This window comes from Drosophila mojavensis, unplaced genomic scaffold (assembly GCF_018153725.1).
Source record: "Drosophila mojavensis isolate 15081-1352.22 unplaced genomic scaffold, ASM1815372v1 contig_231, whole genome shotgun sequence".
In the NCBI taxonomy this organism is placed as follows: domain Eukaryota; kingdom Metazoa; phylum Arthropoda; class Insecta; order Diptera; family Drosophilidae; genus Drosophila; species Drosophila mojavensis.
The window spans coordinates 2,035,890-2,054,221 of record NW_025318772.1 but is presented as its reverse complement, the minus strand read 5'-3'; the positions used below and the strand labels follow the sequence as shown (position 1 = coordinate 2,054,221).

At 43.9% G+C, this 18,332-nt stretch overlaps 5 protein-coding genes across 6 annotated transcripts; 3 read left to right on the top strand and 2 right to left on the bottom strand.

Annotated features, from left to right (window-relative positions):
• Positions 1 to 348: 348 nt before the first annotated feature.
• On the top strand, positions 349 to 3,280 carry LOC6574664 (IQ and ubiquitin-like domain-containing protein). The gene is made up of 8 exons (XM_002000662.4): positions 349 to 1,086; positions 1,148 to 1,403; positions 1,471 to 1,688; positions 1,758 to 2,268; positions 2,324 to 2,456; positions 2,512 to 2,624; positions 2,675 to 2,859; positions 2,921 to 3,280. Exons 1-8 carry the CDS (start codon positions 647 to 649, stop codon positions 3,183 to 3,185), a joined length of 2,121 nt encoding a protein of 706 aa, XP_002000698.1. The 5' UTR covers positions 349 to 646; the 3' UTR covers positions 3,186 to 3,280.
• Positions 3,221 to 5,732, bottom strand: LOC6574663 (FAST kinase domain-containing protein 4). The gene is made up of 7 exons (XM_002000661.4): positions 5,632 to 5,732; positions 5,215 to 5,468; positions 4,416 to 5,153; positions 4,112 to 4,361; positions 3,779 to 4,053; positions 3,655 to 3,724; positions 3,221 to 3,589 (listed from the first exon to the last, which is right to left on the bottom strand). The coding sequence occupies exons 2-7, from the start codon at positions 5,414 to 5,416 to the stop codon at positions 3,382 to 3,384; spliced, it is 1,743 nt and encodes a 580-aa protein (XP_002000697.1). The 5' UTR covers positions 5,417 to 5,468; positions 5,632 to 5,732; the 3' UTR covers positions 3,221 to 3,381.
• A 62-nt stretch (positions 5,733 to 5,794) lies between these two features.
• Positions 5,795 to 14,304, top strand: LOC6574662 (clathrin interactor 1). 2 transcript variants are annotated; one of them, XM_015167580.3, is made up of 6 exons: positions 5,795 to 6,149; positions 7,334 to 7,535; positions 7,593 to 7,953; positions 8,024 to 8,117; positions 8,177 to 8,946; positions 9,236 to 12,560. In XM_015167580.3, the coding sequence occupies exons 1-6, from the start codon at positions 6,097 to 6,099 to the stop codon at positions 11,980 to 11,982; spliced, it is 4,227 nt and encodes a 1,408-aa protein (XP_015023066.1). In that variant the 5' UTR covers positions 5,795 to 6,096; the 3' UTR covers positions 11,983 to 12,560. The 2 variants fall into 2 exon arrangements, with proteins under 2 accessions (XP_015023066.1, XP_002000696.2); XM_002000660.4 differs by lacking the exon at positions 9,236 to 12,560 and adding an exon at positions 13,254 to 14,304 and having other exon boundaries at positions 5,805 to 6,149.
• A 6-nt stretch (positions 14,305 to 14,310) lies between these two features.
• On the bottom strand, positions 14,311 to 16,332 carry LOC6574661 (nucleolar protein 56). Its single transcript, XM_002000659.4, has 3 exons — positions 16,207 to 16,332; positions 15,612 to 16,014; positions 14,311 to 15,548 (listed from the first exon to the last, which is right to left on the bottom strand). Exons 1-3 carry the CDS (start codon positions 16,207 to 16,209, stop codon positions 14,455 to 14,457), a joined length of 1,500 nt encoding a protein of 499 aa, XP_002000695.2. The 5' UTR covers positions 16,210 to 16,332; the 3' UTR covers positions 14,311 to 14,454.
• A 102-nt stretch (positions 16,333 to 16,434) lies between these two features.
• Positions 16,435 to 18,278, top strand: LOC6574660 (MOB kinase activator-like 1). Its single transcript, XM_002000658.4, has 3 exons — positions 16,435 to 16,681; positions 16,971 to 17,137; positions 17,201 to 18,278. The coding sequence occupies exons 1-3, from the start codon at positions 16,662 to 16,664 to the stop codon at positions 17,677 to 17,679; spliced, it is 666 nt and encodes a 221-aa protein (XP_002000694.2). The 5' UTR covers positions 16,435 to 16,661; the 3' UTR covers positions 17,680 to 18,278.
• The last annotated feature ends 54 nt before the right edge of the window (positions 18,279 to 18,332 follow it).

Here is an 18,332-nt window from a genome sequence, read left to right as displayed (position 1 = left end):
TATATACATGTGTACAATCTGAAGAGATTGAAGCAAGACAAAACTTAAAAAGCATTTAGTAAAAGTAATTACTGTCGGCATTCACCCAGCTGTCGTTCGAATGTTGTGCAATAAATAATGAAATGATAACAACTCGAAGATACATTTTATTGTTAATAACCGAACATTCAGATGTGTTATGATACGGAATTTGGCCAACAATCAAATAAGGCCAATCAGAAAGACTTCTGCGGAGCTTTCACTCCGAGCTTATCCAATGAAAAAACTCATTTTGTAAATAAAATTCATTTAAATATAGCAACAACAGCGACAACAAAATGCGTGAGAAAAGTCAGTGCTCAATTAAATAATAAACAGTAAAAACGCTGCTTAACGGGAAAATGTAGCACGTTGCCACAACAGGGTGCCAAGCAACTGATTTATTGAACAAATCAATTCCCATACCCCCAGCAACCTCGCCCAACAGCAGTCTCATTGAAGGGCCCAACACACACACTCACAAACACAGAGAGAGAGAGATAAACACAGCAGGCAGGCTGTTTTCTGGATTCAGTTCGAGATCCTCATAGTCAAATCATATCAAATCTAGAAACATATCAATATATATATATAAATATACTTTAGTCAATTGGAAGATCGCCAGAAGATGAGCGAGAAGGAGTTCTTGCCGACATCCGTCTGCAATATGCAGCTCAATGTACCACCCAGACAGCGTCCCATAGTGCGCTCGGTTTGTGGGCCAGACTATATGCCGCGCAGCACTGAATCGATTCAATCCGCCATCAGCATGGAGCCCCAAAATGTGACCGTTAAGTTTTGCATAGCGCCGGACAAGTTGATTGCCCAGGTCTATCCGAACTGCATGACCATGGCCGAGGTTAAGCAGGATGTAGCGCGCAGATTTGAGGTGGATCCGATGCTGCTGCTCATCAAGCAGGAGGGTAGCCTGATCTGCAATTCGGTGCCCATATATGCGACCATTTCGGACGAGTTCGGCATACACAAATTTGACCTGGAACTTGCACAGAAGCCAAAAGTCGACGAATGCGACCCTACACCCAAATTGAGTCTGCGCGTTTACTACGAGTGAGTAGCAAGAGGAGACCCTAATATAATAGATATAATGATCCGGTAATGATCTGTGTAGAAAATACCGCTTGCCCGACTATTTGACGGTGCACATCTCCGGCGAAGATACGGAGGACGGGCAGCCAAAGAATATTGTGGTCGAGATCGAGAATTCGGCTATTGAGAAGCCCTTTTTGTGCGGCTACCAGGATAAGAAAACTGGCAAACAATATCTGGATGCCTTTACTCAAACCGGTCCATACTTTGACAAAAGGAAATATAAACGCTATCGTACACGCGACACCCAAACCTGGGAGCACAAGGAAAAGATTTTGGTAAGCCGTTGAAAACATTCGTTTAGAAGCATCTTCTCTACTAAGCCCATTGCATTGCCCACTGTAGAATACAGCCCATGAGCAGTCGGTGCAGTGTTACCTGGATAAAATCAACATTAGATACGAGTCGACGGCCACAGATTTTGAGATCATACCTGGAAAATATCAAACATACGCGCAGATCGAACGCGCCGAGGATAAGCTCGAGAAGATTCTACTTATACAGCGCAACTGGCGGCGCTGGATACTCTGGAAATATATTCATCTGCGTGCCGCGGAGTATAGGTATGTAGGGTTTACTTAGTGAGTCTACTAAAAGATCTTTTGATCATTATAATTTGCGTGCATTGTCAGGCGTCTGGTTAAGAATCGCCTGGATGAGGACGAGCGTTACGAGAAGTGCGTGGAGCAGCGAGTGGAACGCAATGAGAAAATCAAACAGTTTCCACGCACCAACGATGACTTTGACTTGCTCTTTGCCGAAATCTCACGCTGGAAGCGGGCGGAACTTAAGCGCATTGCAGCCAACTATGAGGGACCTGCCCGCATATCCGAGGTCAACATCCTGCTGGACAAGGAGATTAGCTTGCTCAACGGTGTGGAGCGACAGCGTCGACTCGTTCACCTGGCCATGGAGGACTTCCGCAACGATCAGCTCTTAAAGAAAATGGGCAAGCCGATCGAATGGATTGGCTACAATGATACAAAAATACACATGGACTTGTTGCGTACGCAGCGTGTGCGATTTCTAACTGAGATCTACAAGGATTTGCGCAAAACGGATGATAAGGAGAAGCGCCTGGAGCTGTTGGGACGTGTCATGCAGTTGGTTGCCGAAGAATCCTGCTTTCCTAACTTTGCTGAGGTAAGCCGTTGGCATTGAGCTGTGTGTGATTCACTATAAATGTTGAATCCTTCAGCTTTTCGATCTGTTCGATCGCGAGAGGAATTTGCTGCTTTATACCAAGTCCTGCGATGTGGAAATCCTACGCAAACGCCAGAACATATTATTCTTTGAGCTGATTAAATTTCAGAAGAATGGCATACCAGACAGTAAGTAGCCAACACTTAGCAGATGCCGGAGCATTTCAATATATCTCGCCCACAGAGGTTCCCTCGCGCATGTGCATCGTCTGCAAGAAGGTCAAGCCGTATGCAGAGTTCGCAATCCGCACGCGCCAGAGTCACGTGGACACTTGCAAGCATTGCTATTACCTGAAGGTAAGCTGCCTCATCTGCTTGACTGTATTACTAATGGCAATTCCTTTCAGTTGGTGGCCACAGAGAATAATGTGTATCAGTCGATTCTACGCTGTATTCAGCGCGACGAGCGCAAACGCAAGTGCGCCTCATCCTTTGCCTTTGTCATTCAGCAGGACGATGTGCGTCATTTGATAGACAAAATCTGGCATGGTCATTCGGCGCTGAGCAAGTCGGAGAATCTAAATGAATTGCGGTAAGCATTCTCTTAAAATGTGAATTGGTTGAATTATCGCATTTAACACACATTTCGTTAGTTTACCTCGCTGGAATAAGAGCGACGATTGGTCGCCATGGAACTGCATTTGCCTGACAGAGCGTGAAACGCGCGATCATTACAAGATCGAGGACCTGGAGAAAGTCTACGATCCCAAGTTCATACTGCATGTGGCCAATAGTCATATGCTGGCACGCAATCTATTCCACACGCTCGCTGCTGTTGCCACTGAGTTCCAGGAGACAGGATTGTGGTGGAAGGTGGGCATGAACAAGCAACGCAGCAGCAAATTGGATGCAGAGTAAAACGAAAAAGCACACCAAACAAAAAACAAAAACAGTTACTTTATCAAATTATAAGTTTTATCGGGGCATATTACAAACAAGTCTACTTACGGCAATTGTATATTTTCTCTTATGCAGTTATTTGATTGTTTTTATAAAACTACAATAATCAAACAATTCAAATTTTGATAAAAGGAGCAACTCTCTATAACGGATATTATTTACTAACGATAGCCTTAAACTTCGCTTCCAGATACTGAACGCGCTTCAGCAATTTGTCACTGGTGCTGAACTCGCTGTAGGGCACAGGTATAACTTGGTAGCCACTCCTTTCCAGCAGATCGAACGCTAGATTCGTTGGGCCGCTGGCACTACGATGCGTTCCGTGGCATATGTCATGAAAATCAACTACCATTAGGGCGATTCTAAAGTATACATACAACGACTATGAAATTGAGCTCATAATTAGGTCACATTTAGTAATAATTACTTGATAGCATCGGCACTCTGACTGTCCAGGGGAAGGGGGTTACGTTTTGCATCAAACTGGCACACCGCATCTAAAATTGAAATATTTTTAAGAAAACTATTCTACATTATTTACTCTGACATACCAATTAAGAATCCCATTTTGCTGTCGACAGAACTTTGCACATGATTTACCGCAGGCAACAAACTCTTTAACGCGTCAAGCATTCCATTGACAAGAATCTGTTTGGACTTCGTGTGCGCCATAGGAACATCATAGGCTGGACTATCGGCTGGCAGCAAAGCACCCTTGTAGCCGGTTAGGCATAGTTGCGCATAACTATTTAGATTCAGTAGCCTCATCTTGGATGTTGGCGTAAAGACCGCCTTATCACTCTCCAATTTAGTCAGAAATTCCGTGCTGAAAGTTGAAACCAATTAGTTAAGTTGATTTAAAGCAAAGCTCTTGTAAGCACAACCTCAGCACCGAATTTATCTGACTGTTTTCCACTATACCCAGCAGTGTCAGTGACCAAACGAAGTTTAGCCAATCCGATTGCTTGGTGAAATCCTCACGGACTATTGATTTCGCCAGCTTATTACGCACATCCTCCAAATGTGCACTCTTGAAGTTAAGCAGCGCCGATGTGAGGAAATAGGCGCTCAGATCCTGAGGTCGACATATTTCACTGTTCTTTAGCAGCCACTGCGTCAACGATTCCAATATGTCTGTAAAGTGTATAGTTTAATTTCTGTAAACGGTGGACGGTGTTCAGCACATACCCAAATCCCGATATCGCATTATGCCCAGACTGGTGAGCACGGAGCCGACAACAGCCGATTTCTCAGTATTCTTTGGCAGAGCGGCCTGCACATCAGCACAAACTTTTGCACCGAGTACAGAGTCCTGAAAGTTTAAGGTGGACATGGCATACAGGACATCAGCAGCTTGCTTCAAATCTAATTGATCTGATGAGCTGCTAATGTTAAACGCTAGTGAGCGTAGCAAAGGAGTGCTACGGCGTTTGCGCTGCGCCAGGGTGCTCATCACTTTCACCATTTGCGGAAGACTTATGCTAGCTATTAGCTTCGCAGCTTCATCGTCCCCAGCTACGCCAAGAACCGTGTTAAGGTCGTCGGTGCGAAATCCAGAAATGCGTTTGTTGGAGTTGTTCGTGCCACTTCCAGTGCCATTTTTTTTGCCATTAGTCTCATTCTTCGGCACAGTGCGGCCTAGCATTCGACAAACACGCAAAAATCTTGAATCGTTTTCAAAATCAGATATTTTCACGCGATTGACGGTACTCCATTCGGCTAGTATGGACACGATCTTCAGAGCGTGTTTACGTGAAAATGCGATGTTGTTTTCGGTTATGGCCAACAGACCATTAACAGTTTTAGCATTGATAATCCGTTCATCTATATTATTAACGGCTTGTGTAGAGCTTGAGTTGTTCGTTGTTGCTTTTCCAGTGGATTCGTTTTCGTTTCTCAACGATTCAAAAGCTGCAGCAACCATGCCTTCAAATGAATCAATTAAATTATCAAAAGAAACCCATTAGATAACCATATTTGTACTCACCCGAAATCTTTGGCTTCTTAGCACCCAAATCCGTTGGCGCCGCACGCACTTCATCCTCTTCAGCGGCACCTGATCCCACTCCTTGTCCATTACTAGCCGCCGTTGCAAGTGCCGCGCTCGCCGCACGTGCGTTACTGCTGTATGTTGCGCCTCGGTATATCTGTATGACAATGCTGCCGGCAAATCGCTGTAGTTTCAACATTTTTATTTATGTTCCTTGTGTATCCGTGGAGTGCTGGCGGCTAATCCTCACGCTGTAAGACCAATGAAGTTTACATAACCTTTTTGTTTACATTTTTTTTCATAAAATACTCAGTCCGTTAGGAAACGGTCCGATGACAACAGGTGTTGTTTCATAGAAAATTGCTAAATATTATTGTCTTGATCCATTATTAATTTATCTTAAGGAATTATTACTTTAATATTTCCAAAGTTCTGCAGCTCCACAGATGACGGCAACGGCAGCCTGGTCCAGTGTTGTAAATATTCTTATTGGCAACATATCGGTATGCAAGGTATTATATCGATATTTATCAAGTATCGAACTTGTACCATCGACACCAGCATTCACATTCATTCACATTTACAGCACTGTTCCACAAAGTATTAGCAACACTGACGGGAGACAGCTCACCAAAATTCTGCCTGCAGAGTGCAGTGATTTTACTTTGCATTTTCGTTTAAATTTTATACTTATTATTTGGCTTATAGTAATAGAAAGTGTACAGCTACATGTAATTCGACATTACGCGATCTTTGTGCAACAACTTATATATGCATACGTAATATATATACGGCCCAAATAAAAGAAAAAACAAGTTTTGCCTGCCAGCAACTTGGCAAGTTTGTGTGAAAAATTCCAAAGCAGAGAATTAAGTTAAAATGGTTGATAAATTTATTAGCATGTGGAAAGTGCGCGAGTTGGCGGACAAAGTGTAAGTTCCCCAACATAAGTATACATAAGTATACATAAAATTGAAGTATAGTAAGAGATAACAACAACAAAAGAATCATAAGTAAAAGGGGGCTCCAGCACTCCCACGCCCTTCGCCAACAACAACTCATCTGCACCCCCAATACCTGTCTCTTTCAATACACAGGTGCTACAAATGCAGTCGTGCCAAAAGTGATATAGTTTTGCTCAGTCTCCATGTTTATGGAAGAGCGATTAACGCTGGGCTTTGTTTGCCGTTGGCCGCTTTTATTGTATTCAAGGTTGTTCGTTTTATCGAGATTTGATTGTACGTTCGAGCTCATTTCACAGTAGTAATACCAATTCTCACATACACATGCACTCGATTATTATAAGTACACGCATACGTATACATATGTATATATTTTTATCAAGAAAAACATTTTGTTTGCTTTGCGTTGTGCCCCAAAATAAGATATACATTCCAGCTGTGCTCACATTCGTGCTTCCACTTGACTTTCCAGTGAAATTTCAATTCCAATTCCAATTACGAGCGCTTATTATTAATTACTACCTTTTATCATAATTTACTATCGATGTCATTTGAGTGTTCTGTGCGTGTTCAACTTTCAATTTTCTCCACGAACGTGGAGACCATTTCCGCTTTGTCGATTGGCTGGCTGCCACAATTTTATTGGTAAAATAGCCGTAATGCCCTCGATGCATTCTCCAAGTCCGTTAAGTGCTTATCTCCAGCTGATAAGGCTCAATTGTGTCAAATCACACTTTTAGTATCATGTTAACAATTATGAAACAAGTGGATAAGCTCTAAACATTAAGACCGACTGAACTGAAATTTACTTCCCAATATTAAATAAGCTTCAATTTATGATCTTAGCCCAGAAAGAGATGACTCCAAGATTATGCCCTCATATATTTATCCTATGAATTGAAACCTCTGGAGCTCACAACGATTAATTAATAGGTTTTGTTAGTCAGTTTGGTTATTTTTTAGTTTACAACAGATTGAAAATAAAATATGAATAAAAAATAATAATATGCGGGTTTTTGTTTGTTATGAGTTTAGGTCGTATATTTTCAAACTATATTAGTATTTTTTTAATGTGCAGGTTAAAGCATGTCTCGGCTGTAACTATTTCTCCTTGATTAATAATTAATGATAAACTCTAACTTGATTTGGTGCAGCACCAATGTCGTAATGAACTACACAGAAATAGAGGGCAAGGTGCGCGAGGCGACGAACGATGATCCCTGGGGTCCAACAGGTCCGCTCATGCAGGAGCTGGCGCATGCCACATTTTCCTATGAGACCTTTCCGGAAGTCATGTCCATGCTATGGAAACGTATGCTGCAGGACAACAAAACCAATTGGAGACGGACGTACAAGGTAGAGCAAATAAATGTTTGTATGCTTTCATATGCTAATTTATTTATACACTTTTAGAGCTTGTTGCTGTTGAATTATTTGGTACGGAATGGTTCAGAGCGCGTGGTCACGTCGTCGCGGGAGCACATCTATGATCTGCGTTCATTGGAGAATTATACGTTTACGGACGAGGGCGGCAAGGATCAGGGTATTAATGTTAGGCATAAGGTACGAGAGCTTATAGACTTTATTCAGGACGATGATCGTTTGCGCGAGGAGCGTAAAAAGGCCAAAAAGAATAAGGACAAGTATATTGGTATGAGCAGTGATGCCATGGGCTCCCGCAGCGGTGGCTACAGCGGCTACAGTGGAGGCGGCAGCGGCGGCAGCGGAGGATACAACGACGGGGATTGGCGCAGCAATCGCGGTGACAATTGGTGTACGCAATTTGTCTATAATATTAAACAATATTGCAAATCTCAATGTTTGTTGAATTGTTACAAATTTAGATTCCGATAAGAGCTCTGCGGACCGTTACGAGGACGAGGATACTCAATATGATGGCGAGCGCGAAGGCTCCGACAGTGATTCACCAAGTCCCAGGTAAGTTCTCTCATAATTTCTTTTGTTTATGTGTTAATGAAACTCCTCGTATTTTTCAGACGCAACTATCGGTACAATGATCGTGCTAGTCCCGCTGAGGTGGCTGTTGAGAGCAAACCCACAAACCTCAACATGAACATACGCTCAAAGGCGGTCAGCTCGCCGGTGTCCAAGCAGCCCACATCCGCTGGCACCTCAAAGCAGCCGCCACCACAAAAGAAAATAAATTTGGGTGCTGCGGCTAACTTTGGCAAGACGCCGAACGCGGCCGGCATTCACTCGCCTACGCATCGCGACACGCCCACCACAAATAGCGTTGATCTAATGGGCGGCGGTTCGCCCAGCAACAACAATAACAAGAGCAATACACCGATTAACAACAATGATTTGCTGGATGATCTATTCAAGACGTGTTCAACGAGCCCAGTACAGCAGTCGCCGAAAGTCGAGAAGACGCTTAATAGCGCAGCTGTTATTATTGATGACGACGATGACTTCAATCCGCGTGCTGCTGATGCTGCTCCCACGCAAGAGTTCGGTGATTTCGCGACTGCTTTTGGCAGCGGTTCTTTACCACCTTCGACGGGCATATTGCCTGCGCCAAACAATGATGAGTTTGCGGACTTTGATGCATTCCAGAGCTCTAGTGCTGCGACGGTGTCATCCACCTCGGTACTGGATGGCAACCTGTTGACGACGGCGACGCCAGCTAACGATGCCTTTGATCTGTTCAACACCGCAACGCCAGCAGCAACGGCAACGGCAACAACAGCCACAGATCTGCTGGCCGGATTGGGTGACTTGTCGATTCATCAGAGCATGCCAATGGGTGAGTTTATATAATTATTAAGCTACAATTAATGATTGGTTATTTGGACGCGCATTAGGATTCGCTCTAGCGTAGATTACTTTACTTAATTTAGTGAGCGTCAATCAAACTTTTTGCATGACAGCGCGATTTGTGTATAAAAGAAAGTCCTGCCTCACTCTATCTCTCGCTCCTTACCTCCCCCTAATCTCTGTAACTCATGTCGCTAAGCTAGCTACCACACATAACGGTCAACATAATCCAATCGGATGCACTCGTTCTCTTTTTCTTCCTTTCCGCTTCAATGCAGCTGTTGAAGTTCCGCACGTCGCAAAGGCGTCGCTGTCTCCGCCATCGGAATCAATACGCCTGACCCTATCGAAGGCCATTGCAAACCTACGTGATTTGCCATGTGTGCAGAGCGCCGCCGATGTCAGCTATGTGGCTGCCACATTGCGTCAATTACACAGCGCTGGCGCTTTGCCTGGTTACACAACGCCAGAGCAACTTGTGGGGCTCGATCGCCGTGTGGTTGACTGGTCCCAACTGGCAGACGATGAGTATGCGGCTCTGCTCGCCCAGCTTGGCAGACTGTTCACACGGGATTGGCCCCGGCCCACAGATGATGTGGATGTTCTAAATATGTTTAAATTGGATTACAGCTTCGGATATGCGGAAGTTTCATTTAAGACACTGCAACAGCAACTGGAACGGGTGCCCGGCACAGCTGCCTCCATGCTCGCGGCCCTTGTGCAGGATCAGAGTTTGATCTCCATTTGCTTGCTGCACCTCACACGTCAGCGTGGAGCACTAATGCAACGATTTGCGCGCACCATTAAAATGTTGCCCGAGCGGCTGGTGGACGAACATGATGAGCGGACTCTGCAGTTCATACAGCTGTTGATTGGGCTGCCTGGCCTGGTGGCCAACAAGGTGGGACGACAGTTGCCTCCAATATTTGCGACGATCGCCTACGGACGCCTGCTCCTGCGGCATTGGGTCAGAGCTGTGTATTTTGTGCTGCAGTGCGAGGATCAGGCTGGATACTTCGATCTAAGTCCGTTTAGCTGGATGCTTTCACGCGTGCTTAACAACTACTTTGAGGCCGCCACATTGGAGAACCTAATGCGCGTGCTGGAAGATCTTGCGGTTGCGCCAAGATCACGCAGCGTGTTGCAACAAATCTTACATCATCTGGAGCCAGCGGCCTGTCTTAAAGTGGCACAGTCGGCGCTGAATGCTGAGCTCAATCTTTACGTGCTGTTGGGACCCGGTGCAATGGAGAAGCCACATTGGCAACATTGCTTGCTCCAGAAGCTGCCGCTGCAGCGTGCGCCCACAGAGAACGCACCGCTCTGCATATTAGTGGGGTATCTCGCCGTAACGGCAGCCGCGGAGCTACAAGTGCTCTTTAACCAGCTGCTGGGCATGTGGTCCAAGCGAATCACCCTACAAAAGCTGAGCAGCCAGGAGCATGTGGTCATATGCAAGCTGCTGGTGCTGGCTGGCAAAGAATGTAATGTCAATATGCAAGAGGAGCGCAAGCGACTGCTGCACAAGGGGATGACTCATCATCTGCAGTCGCCCGACAAGGTGCAGCGATATCTGGGCATGAAGACCGTGGAGCTGCTGTATAATTCCATGCTGACTGTAGAGGCGAAAGAGGAGGATCGTTTGAAATTTGATTACGCTGCTATGCAGGAAACGCCACATTGGCATCTTATCGAGGAGCTTGAAATGCTGGCGAACTTTAAGTATCCCAGCAAGGCGCAATTAGATGTGAAACCCAGTCAAAAGCTGCTGCAGCGCCTCGAGCTGCATGTGGCTCAACTAATGGAGGACGAGGAGCAACAGCTCCGCCCACCAGCTGTGCCGTCGCCACCTAAAGATACTGCTAAAATGCAACTGGATCTGGACTCGGATGACGATGATTCACCAACCCTGCCGCTCGACGAGGATGACGAGGATGATTTGAAACCATATGACATGTCGAATGACATTTCCAGCAGCCTGGAGCAGCGACCCAAGTTTGTACTTGACCTACTGCACCTGCTGCGCACCAAGGTGGCCAATTATGAGATCTTTGAAGGCGCCATGGCCACAGCCGAGCAACTAATTCGCAGCCAACTGGCACAGCAGGACGACAAGCTGGCACTTGAACTGATGGAACTGTTCATCGGCCTTGAGATGCAGTACTATTTCGAGGACTTTGAGGGCACCCGGTTCCGTTGCTGTGTGGCCATCTGTGTAGCTAAGCCAGGTGCCTGTGCGGAGCTGCTCTGTCGCATGTTCCACACGGACAACACGCGGTACGCGGCCAATGTCCGCATTCTCATACTGCAGGTATTGGCTGCAGCAGCCAAGGAGCTAGCCGGTGATGAGCTTCAGTTAGCGACTGGCCAACAGGCTCTGGACATTGTGCCGCCCGTTGCCAAGCAGCCTCGCAAATTCAAGCTGCAGTCTGACAACGAGGCCGAAGAACGGCTGGCTGCGGCGCAGCGCATCATACGCGAACGCTTGCGGTCCAAGACAAAGCGTTATATGAGCAAGAGGGAAACGCCGGACAGCAAGGCTAAGGTGAATCTCTTCCATGCCGTTGCCGGCACATTCTTCTTTGGCCTGGTGCGTGGCCAGCGCACGCGTCAAATGCTCTATGTGAAATATGAGAATATTTCGCATGACATCGATACCCAGCTGCTGGTCAACATGCTGCACACGCTGGCCGTGCTGCTCCTGTGCGCCCAGAACTGCCCGCTGCAGCCGGCGATGACGCGCGAGGTCTTCGATCTGTGCGTCTTTGTGCGCTTCAACGCCGAGGCACGAGTGCGTTCGGCTACGCTGCAACTATTGGGCATAGCTCTGGTTGCCACGCCCATCCACCTGTTGAGCGCCCATTTTGCTGAATCTCTCATCGAGCTCAAGCGTTGGCTGGATGAGCTTGTGCGCTCTCCGCTCGTGGGCGGTGAATCGTCCGACGAGTGCCGCGAGCTCGCCCAACAGATTCTAGGCATATGCGACAAGCTGTTCGATACAGCGACCTTTGAGCAGGCCGCTTAGTTAGATAAGCTGAAAGTTTAATTTTTTTTTGTTAATAATAATATTTTATGCTATAATATTTATTAAGTGATAAATTATGAATTGATTGATCGGGTTTAATTTTAGTACAACTGATGTTTCATATTGACACGAACACAGTTTACAACCGAAAGTTTTGCCTAGTCAAATATTTTCCAAATTAAGAATTTTTAAGAAATAAGAAAGCTTCACTTGAATATTGGCAACAAGTTTGGCTTGATCTGCACACCAAATTGTGTAGTTATAAGTTATTTTCTATATATGTTTTACATATTAAAGCATTAAGCATTACGTAATTAACTCCGTAAAAAAAAAAATAGAAAAAAATGAACTTAAGATATACTTTATAAATCATATACATTAAGAAAAAACTAAATTAATCTAAGACATGTCGTATAACATTGGGAATTGCATAAAGAAGTGAGAGAAGAAGAAGTGAATAGAACTTCAAACACATTAGAAATAATCATAAACGGATTTAGTGTTTTAATATCCGCCGTTAATTATACATATATCATTTATCGTCTACTCTCCATAATAAATATGTTGATAAATTTGAATAATTCGAAATAAAACCAAAAGTAAAGCCAACAAAAAAACCTTGCAATACTTTTTAGAGTCTCATTACTTTGTGCTATATGCACGAAGAATACATATGTATACAGCTCGATATATAGATCGTTAGCAGTGTTATAATAACAGATATGATTTGAACAAATATTTCTATTTTATTTCTATTCCTTTTTTTTCCCCTTTTTGACAATTTATATTGCAAACGCACAATTTGGATATCATTTGTAAATTATATATATTCTTGTGATCAACTCAAATATCGAACATATATATATGTATGTATATATATATCTGTATAAATAACTGAAAGCTTTTCTCAATATACCGGGCATTGTGCCACAGCCGCGGACACACTAGGTAAACAAATACCAAATAACACCAAGAACAACAACAACAAACAATTGTTTATTGTTACGAAACAATTGTTTATGCAACTGCACTTAGCTGATTGAATTAGCTGCGCCTGTTTAACAACAAATGCTTCCAATCGACACACACACACACACACACATCACATAATTATCTTCTTTAACAAAAAGACGCACACCCACCCACTCACACACGCACACACACACACTCCATTGCTTTTCTATATTTCTTGTGCCTATACTGTTAGATGCCTCAGATTATGATTTGCATATTCCCCAACTGATCCGAAACTGTCTGTGCGCTCTTTGCAGATAACATGTTGCCGCCAATTGCTGCTGTCGCCGGCGACAACCTGTTGCAGCCGATGTGCGTATCCAACAAAAACAACAACAACAATAATAACAACAACAACATCAATACAAATGGCGCCACAACGTCGGCCAGCACACAGCCCACAAATGTGGGTGCCACCTGGTCGGGCAACCTGAAGGCCGGCAATTTGAACATTGATCTGGACAATCTGTTGATAAGCAAATCGGCCAAATCGAACGTGCCGGCACCGTCAATGAACACGCTGAAAACGCAGAGTCCGGCCCGGACGCAGGCGCCGCTGAATGTGCAAACTGGTGGCGGATTTGGTGGGCTCGCGCCGTCGCCACTGACCAGCCCCAATTTGTTTGGGGCGCCACAACAAAACATTCCACAGATGCAGGCACAGCCAGCAGCATTTGCCAACTTCGGTGCGTTCCAGCAACAACAACAACAACAGCAGCAGCAGCAGCATCACAACAGCAATAATAATTCCTCAGCGTTTGATTTGTTCCAATGATATTTATTAGCCTAATGACGTACCACACACACGCACACACACAAAGACACTAACACATCACACACCCACACACACACACACTCAATTCTATGCTATCCCCCCTTGTATTAAATGTGCAAACTCTGATTATTTGTTGCAAAATCGTTTGTTAAATCAAATTATAATTCCAATTGTATTAATCTTATGATTATGCAGCGTAGCTCGCATTGATTTCCCTCTTTGAAATTCCAAAACCTATCCAAAACCGAAAATATAAATTCCATATCCGTCCTGTTGTCACCACTCGAAATTTAAATACTTCTGTGTGTTTAAATGTTCGTCAGAAATGCAATAAAATATATAATTAATAATGGTTGTACTAAATCGATATTTAGCACAACAGTAGGAAAGATGGACGGTTGAATTATCATTGAAATTGTTACAAAAAAAAAAATTAAAAATTATTAATATAAAAAGAAATTAGCAATAATTAAACAATTATGTGTATGTATATAAAACGAATGTGTGAAAATAAAGAATGAATTCAAAAACTATGCGGCTCCGTCTAAAATTTGATTGTTTATTTAGTTGGGGTATCATGAAATGCAGAAAAGAATTGTAAGTAAAATAATAGAATTTCAACTTAAGACTACAAAACTAAGCAATGTGTGGAATGCCTTATGGGCATTAATGCATGTGTGTGTTTACGCCTCCACGGCTTGCTTGTTCTTGTTCTTCTTCTTCTTCTTCTTCTTGGGCTCTCCGTCTGCCTCAGCATTTCCATTAGCCGCCACCTCCTCGCCGGCTGCGGCTGTGCCATTGCCATTACTGGTGCCATTTGTGTCAGCCTCTGCCTGACGCTTCTTCTTCTTGTTCTTCTTCTTCTCGGACTGTGGGGCATCTGCGATCTCTTGGCCAGCCGCCTCCATGGCCTCCTTCATGACCTCAATATTCTTGCGGGGCACATCACCGGACTCGTAGAATTTCAGGCGATCTTCCACTTGTTGTTTTAGCGACTCGCCAAAGACACTAGTCGGCTGCTCCAGGAAGCAATCGATGCGAGAGGCGATCGAGCATTTGTTGGCCAGAAAACGGGAGATGCGTCCCTTATTCTTGAGGCCAGCACGGCCAATGAACGACGAATGATAGATCAAACCATATTTGGGCGTATTGGAGCGCGTTTTAAGCGCACGGAAAAGTGCCTTCTCGGCGCCCAGAATTTGTACTGTCGACGCGGGATACTTGGCCAGATTTGTCAAGCTGCCGGCGTGTGAAATAAGGCGGGCGCCCACCTGATCGCCTATGAGCGATTGCAGGTTGGGGGCAACCAAGTTCATTTTGTTGTGCAAATAGGTGGAAAGCTTTTTGCGGTACTCGGAGAGTTTCACGACACGCTCGGCAAACAGCTCAATGTTCATCAGATCCACAATGGATATATCCATGCCCATCGACATTTTTCCGGCATCGATTATGGCCTGAGCCTTGGCAGAGTCCATGACAATCTGCTCCAGATCTTCAAGCTTATCCTGAGTTAGATCCTTGCGGTCTTTGATAAATTTGGCTGCCTTGGCAAACATATAATTGTCTGGAACAATTTTGACCAGTTCTGGGAAGTGGTAGGAGTACCACTCGCGTATCCGCATGGAGAACGTGTTTACATCCTTATCCAGCTGATCCAGCAGCGCTATTGACTGAATGATCATGTTGTCTGATCGATGGACATTAAACTTGACCTTGGCACGGGAGTAGCTGTGTCCCAGACCCAGTTGTGCCACTCCAGCTGACTTGTCAGTGAAGCCTGAAGCCGAAGGAATAGATTGTTATTAGTTACTAAAAAGTCTAAAATGGGCCATTGACTTACCTTTTACCAGCTTAGCAAAGTGGAAGCGAATACCCCGCAGTATCTCGGGCACTACACCAAAATGACTGCACGCAACGCCGATGGATTCTGTAATGGCAGCTCCCAGCTTGGCATCCGCAATGCCTAGGGTGCACTTCTTCTTCTTTAGCTTGGCAAAAAAATCATCAAGGAAATGCAGCAAATCCTCCGGCACAATGCCCTCAGATATGGCATTAATGTTCTCGAGGGCCGCAATCGCTGTCTTGAACGGCGCAAATCCCGCCAGTTTTACAATTGAATTGAACTTCGAAATGTCCGTGACGGAGGACTCGACTTGCGGTAGGAACATGGACACCTCCTCGAACTCCTTAACGGAGAATAGCGCATAGCCTGCCGCATGCTCGTAAAGCACGTACAGATTCGACTGTAAACGGAAGAAAACAAATATTAGCACATAAAATGTACAGAAATTTTAGTTTCATTTAGCCATTTTTTTCCACGTTGTCTCAAGCCCACCTCCGTAGGGTCTTATACTTAGGTTAGTTATATGTTAAGACACACTTTTCAAATATACATAATAAAAATTTAACATTGACTATATTTTTCATATAATTACCATATTTAAGGCGATAATATGCCGTCAAGTAATAAAGAAAATATCAATATTTCACGGGACGGCAAGGCGCGTTGTTTTTCCACGTGCTAAACAGAAAGATCAGTGTTCACACACTTCCATTTTAAAGTGTGTCCACACATCAAGCATAGACATTTCCGAACATGTGGCAGCACGGCTCCTGATGTCATAAATGTAATCGCGAGTGCATAACATCACTAACCAAACAACACCTATCGAGTTCGAAATATCGATGTTGTCGGTGTTTATTGCCAGCCCTACACTTTACCCTGCCAACAATTTCTTGGATTGGAAATAATTATAATTACCATCATTTTTGTATTTATATTTCGTATTCCAAATCGTCCAAGACGGTTAACTTACAGGAAATAACTATATTGCTAAAGAGGTTGTCGACCAGTTTACCTTCGTGGCAAGTGAACGGCAACAATAACTGCATGGCAATGGAATTTTTGTTGTAAGTATATATACTACATGCATATGTATGTAGTAACTGAATCACATATGTATGTACAAACATAAGTACGTATAATGTTCATTTTACATACGAAAGTTTGTATGTTATGTGAACTGGAAACACTGTTGCACTTACAACTGAAACAAAGAGCACAACCCTTTTGCTTTGTTCAACCAATATGGTGGGTGTGAGTCAGTGGCTCCACCGTTTGTAAGTCGCCTGGGGTTGTTTGTTGTGGCATGCCAATACAAAACAACATTTTGTTTTCTTTTATGTTTGTTACCTTTAGCGGTTCACGTTCAAGCAAAACGTTTAAACCTAAAAAGAACATACCAGAGGGCACCCATCAATATGATCTCATGAAGCATGCAGCTGCCACACTTGGCTCTGGGAATTTACGCAATGCAGTCGCTCTGCCCGATGGTGAGGATCTCAACGAATGGGTGGCCGTCAACAGTGAGTAGTGTAGAATCAATGAAGCCGAGCATAACTAATTGTTTCTCTATTTGTTCCTCATAGCCGTGGATTTTTTCAATCAAATTAATATGCTTTATGGTACAATTACGGAGTTTTGCACAGAGGAAAGCTGTAGCATAATGTCGGCTGGTCCGAAATATGAATACCATTGGGCGGATGGTTTGACTGTGAAGAAGCCCATCAAATGCAGCGCGCCTAAGTATATTGATTATCTAATGACCTGGGTGCAGGATCAATTGGATGATGAAACATTGTTTCCATCAAAAATTGGTGTACCATTTCCAAAGAACTTTCTTGCCTCCGCTAAAACCATACTAAAGCGACTGTTCCGTGTCTATGCGCACATCTATCATCAGCATTTCTCCGAGGTGGTAACGCTGGGCGAGGAGGCCCATTTGAATACGTCCTTTAAGCATTTTATATTCTTTGTCCAAGAGTTCAACCTGATTGAGAGACGCGAACTGGCGCCACTGCAAGAGCTGATCGATAAGTTGACGGCAAAGGATGAACGGCAAATATAGGAATCACTGCAATCGGTGGCCAATGCGACCACTGTCAATAGTGGCAATAGCTTGCAATTGGACTTGTGATGGGCGGGCGCAACTGCGCTTTACTTTCAATTGCATATTGTTGCTATAGGGATATATATATGTATATCCATACGCTTTAGTTAGTTACCGCCTTTCCTTTTCTCGTTTATAGCCTTTAAGTTTTGTTCAGTGCTTGGTGTGGTCCCACTAAACCTATCCCCCGATAGTGTGCTGTTTGCAAACGAGATGATGAGCAACATCTACTATATATATTTTTATATGTGACACGTACTTTTAAGAGATATATAAAACATATTTATATTTATACACATATGTATGTACATTCAAAAAAGCAATCAACATAACAAACAGCACGCAATGATACACTAACAAATCCCGCTTATAAACAACATTCAGTTCACAAAATCTGTGCGTAATTCATTTGTTTACTGTATTTTTGTATGTGGTGTGTACGTATTTATTTTATATATCGATCAACAGATGTGAAATCTATTGCATTGCAATCCCTTAGCAAAGTGAGACGACACTCGATAGCCCCAATAAATGATAATAAATATAGACTTGATAAACATTTTTGATATACTATTTTATACTAATAAAGAAACTGAAAATATTATGAAAGA

Bases quoted from the DNA above. Each gene is read 5' to 3' on its own strand.
- LOC6574664 (XM_002000662.4), top strand. From the start codon at position 647: ATGAGCGAGAAGGAGTTCTTGCCGACATCCGTCTGCAATATGCAGCTC. The intron at 1,087-1,147 runs GTGAGTAGCAAG...TGATCTGTGTAG, and splicing joins AGTCTGCGCGTTTACTACGA to AAAATACCGCTTGCCCGACT. The intron at 1,404-1,470 runs GTAAGCCGTTGA...TGCCCACTGTAG, and splicing joins AGCACAAGGAAAAGATTTTG to AATACAGCCCATGAGCAGTC.
- LOC6574663 (XM_002000661.4), bottom strand. From the start codon at position 5,416: ATGTTGAAACTACAGCGATTTGCCGGCAGCATTGTCATACAGATATAC. The intron at 4,362-4,415 runs GTATGTGCTGAA...TACACTTTACAG, and splicing joins AATGCGATATCGGGATTTGG to ACATATTGGAATCGTTGACG. The intron at 4,054-4,111 runs GTTGTGCTTACA...TTCAACTTTCAG, and splicing joins CAGATAAATTCGGTGCTGAG to CACGGAATTTCTGACTAAAT.
- LOC6574662 (XM_015167580.3), top strand. From the start codon at position 6,097: ATGGTTGATAAATTTATTAGCATGTGGAAAGTGCGCGAGTTGGCGGAC. The intron at 7,954-8,023 runs GTACGCAATTTG...TTACAAATTTAG, and splicing joins CAATCGCGGTGACAATTGGT to ATTCCGATAAGAGCTCTGCG. The intron at 8,118-8,176 runs GTAAGTTCTCTC...CGTATTTTTCAG, and splicing joins AGTGATTCACCAAGTCCCAG to ACGCAACTATCGGTACAATG.
- LOC6574661 (XM_002000659.4), bottom strand. The intron at 15,549-15,611 runs GTAAGTCAATGG...CTTCGGCTTCAG, and splicing joins CTTTGCTAAGCTGGTAAAAG to GCTTCACTGACAAGTCAGCT.
- LOC6574660 (XM_002000658.4), top strand. From the start codon at position 16,662: ATGGCAATGGAATTTTTGTT. The intron at 16,682-16,970 runs GTAAGTATATAT...TGTTACCTTTAG, and splicing joins ATGGCAATGGAATTTTTGTT to CGGTTCACGTTCAAGCAAAA. The intron at 17,138-17,200 runs GTGAGTAGTGTA...TGTTCCTCATAG, and splicing joins CGAATGGGTGGCCGTCAACA to CCGTGGATTTTTTCAATCAA.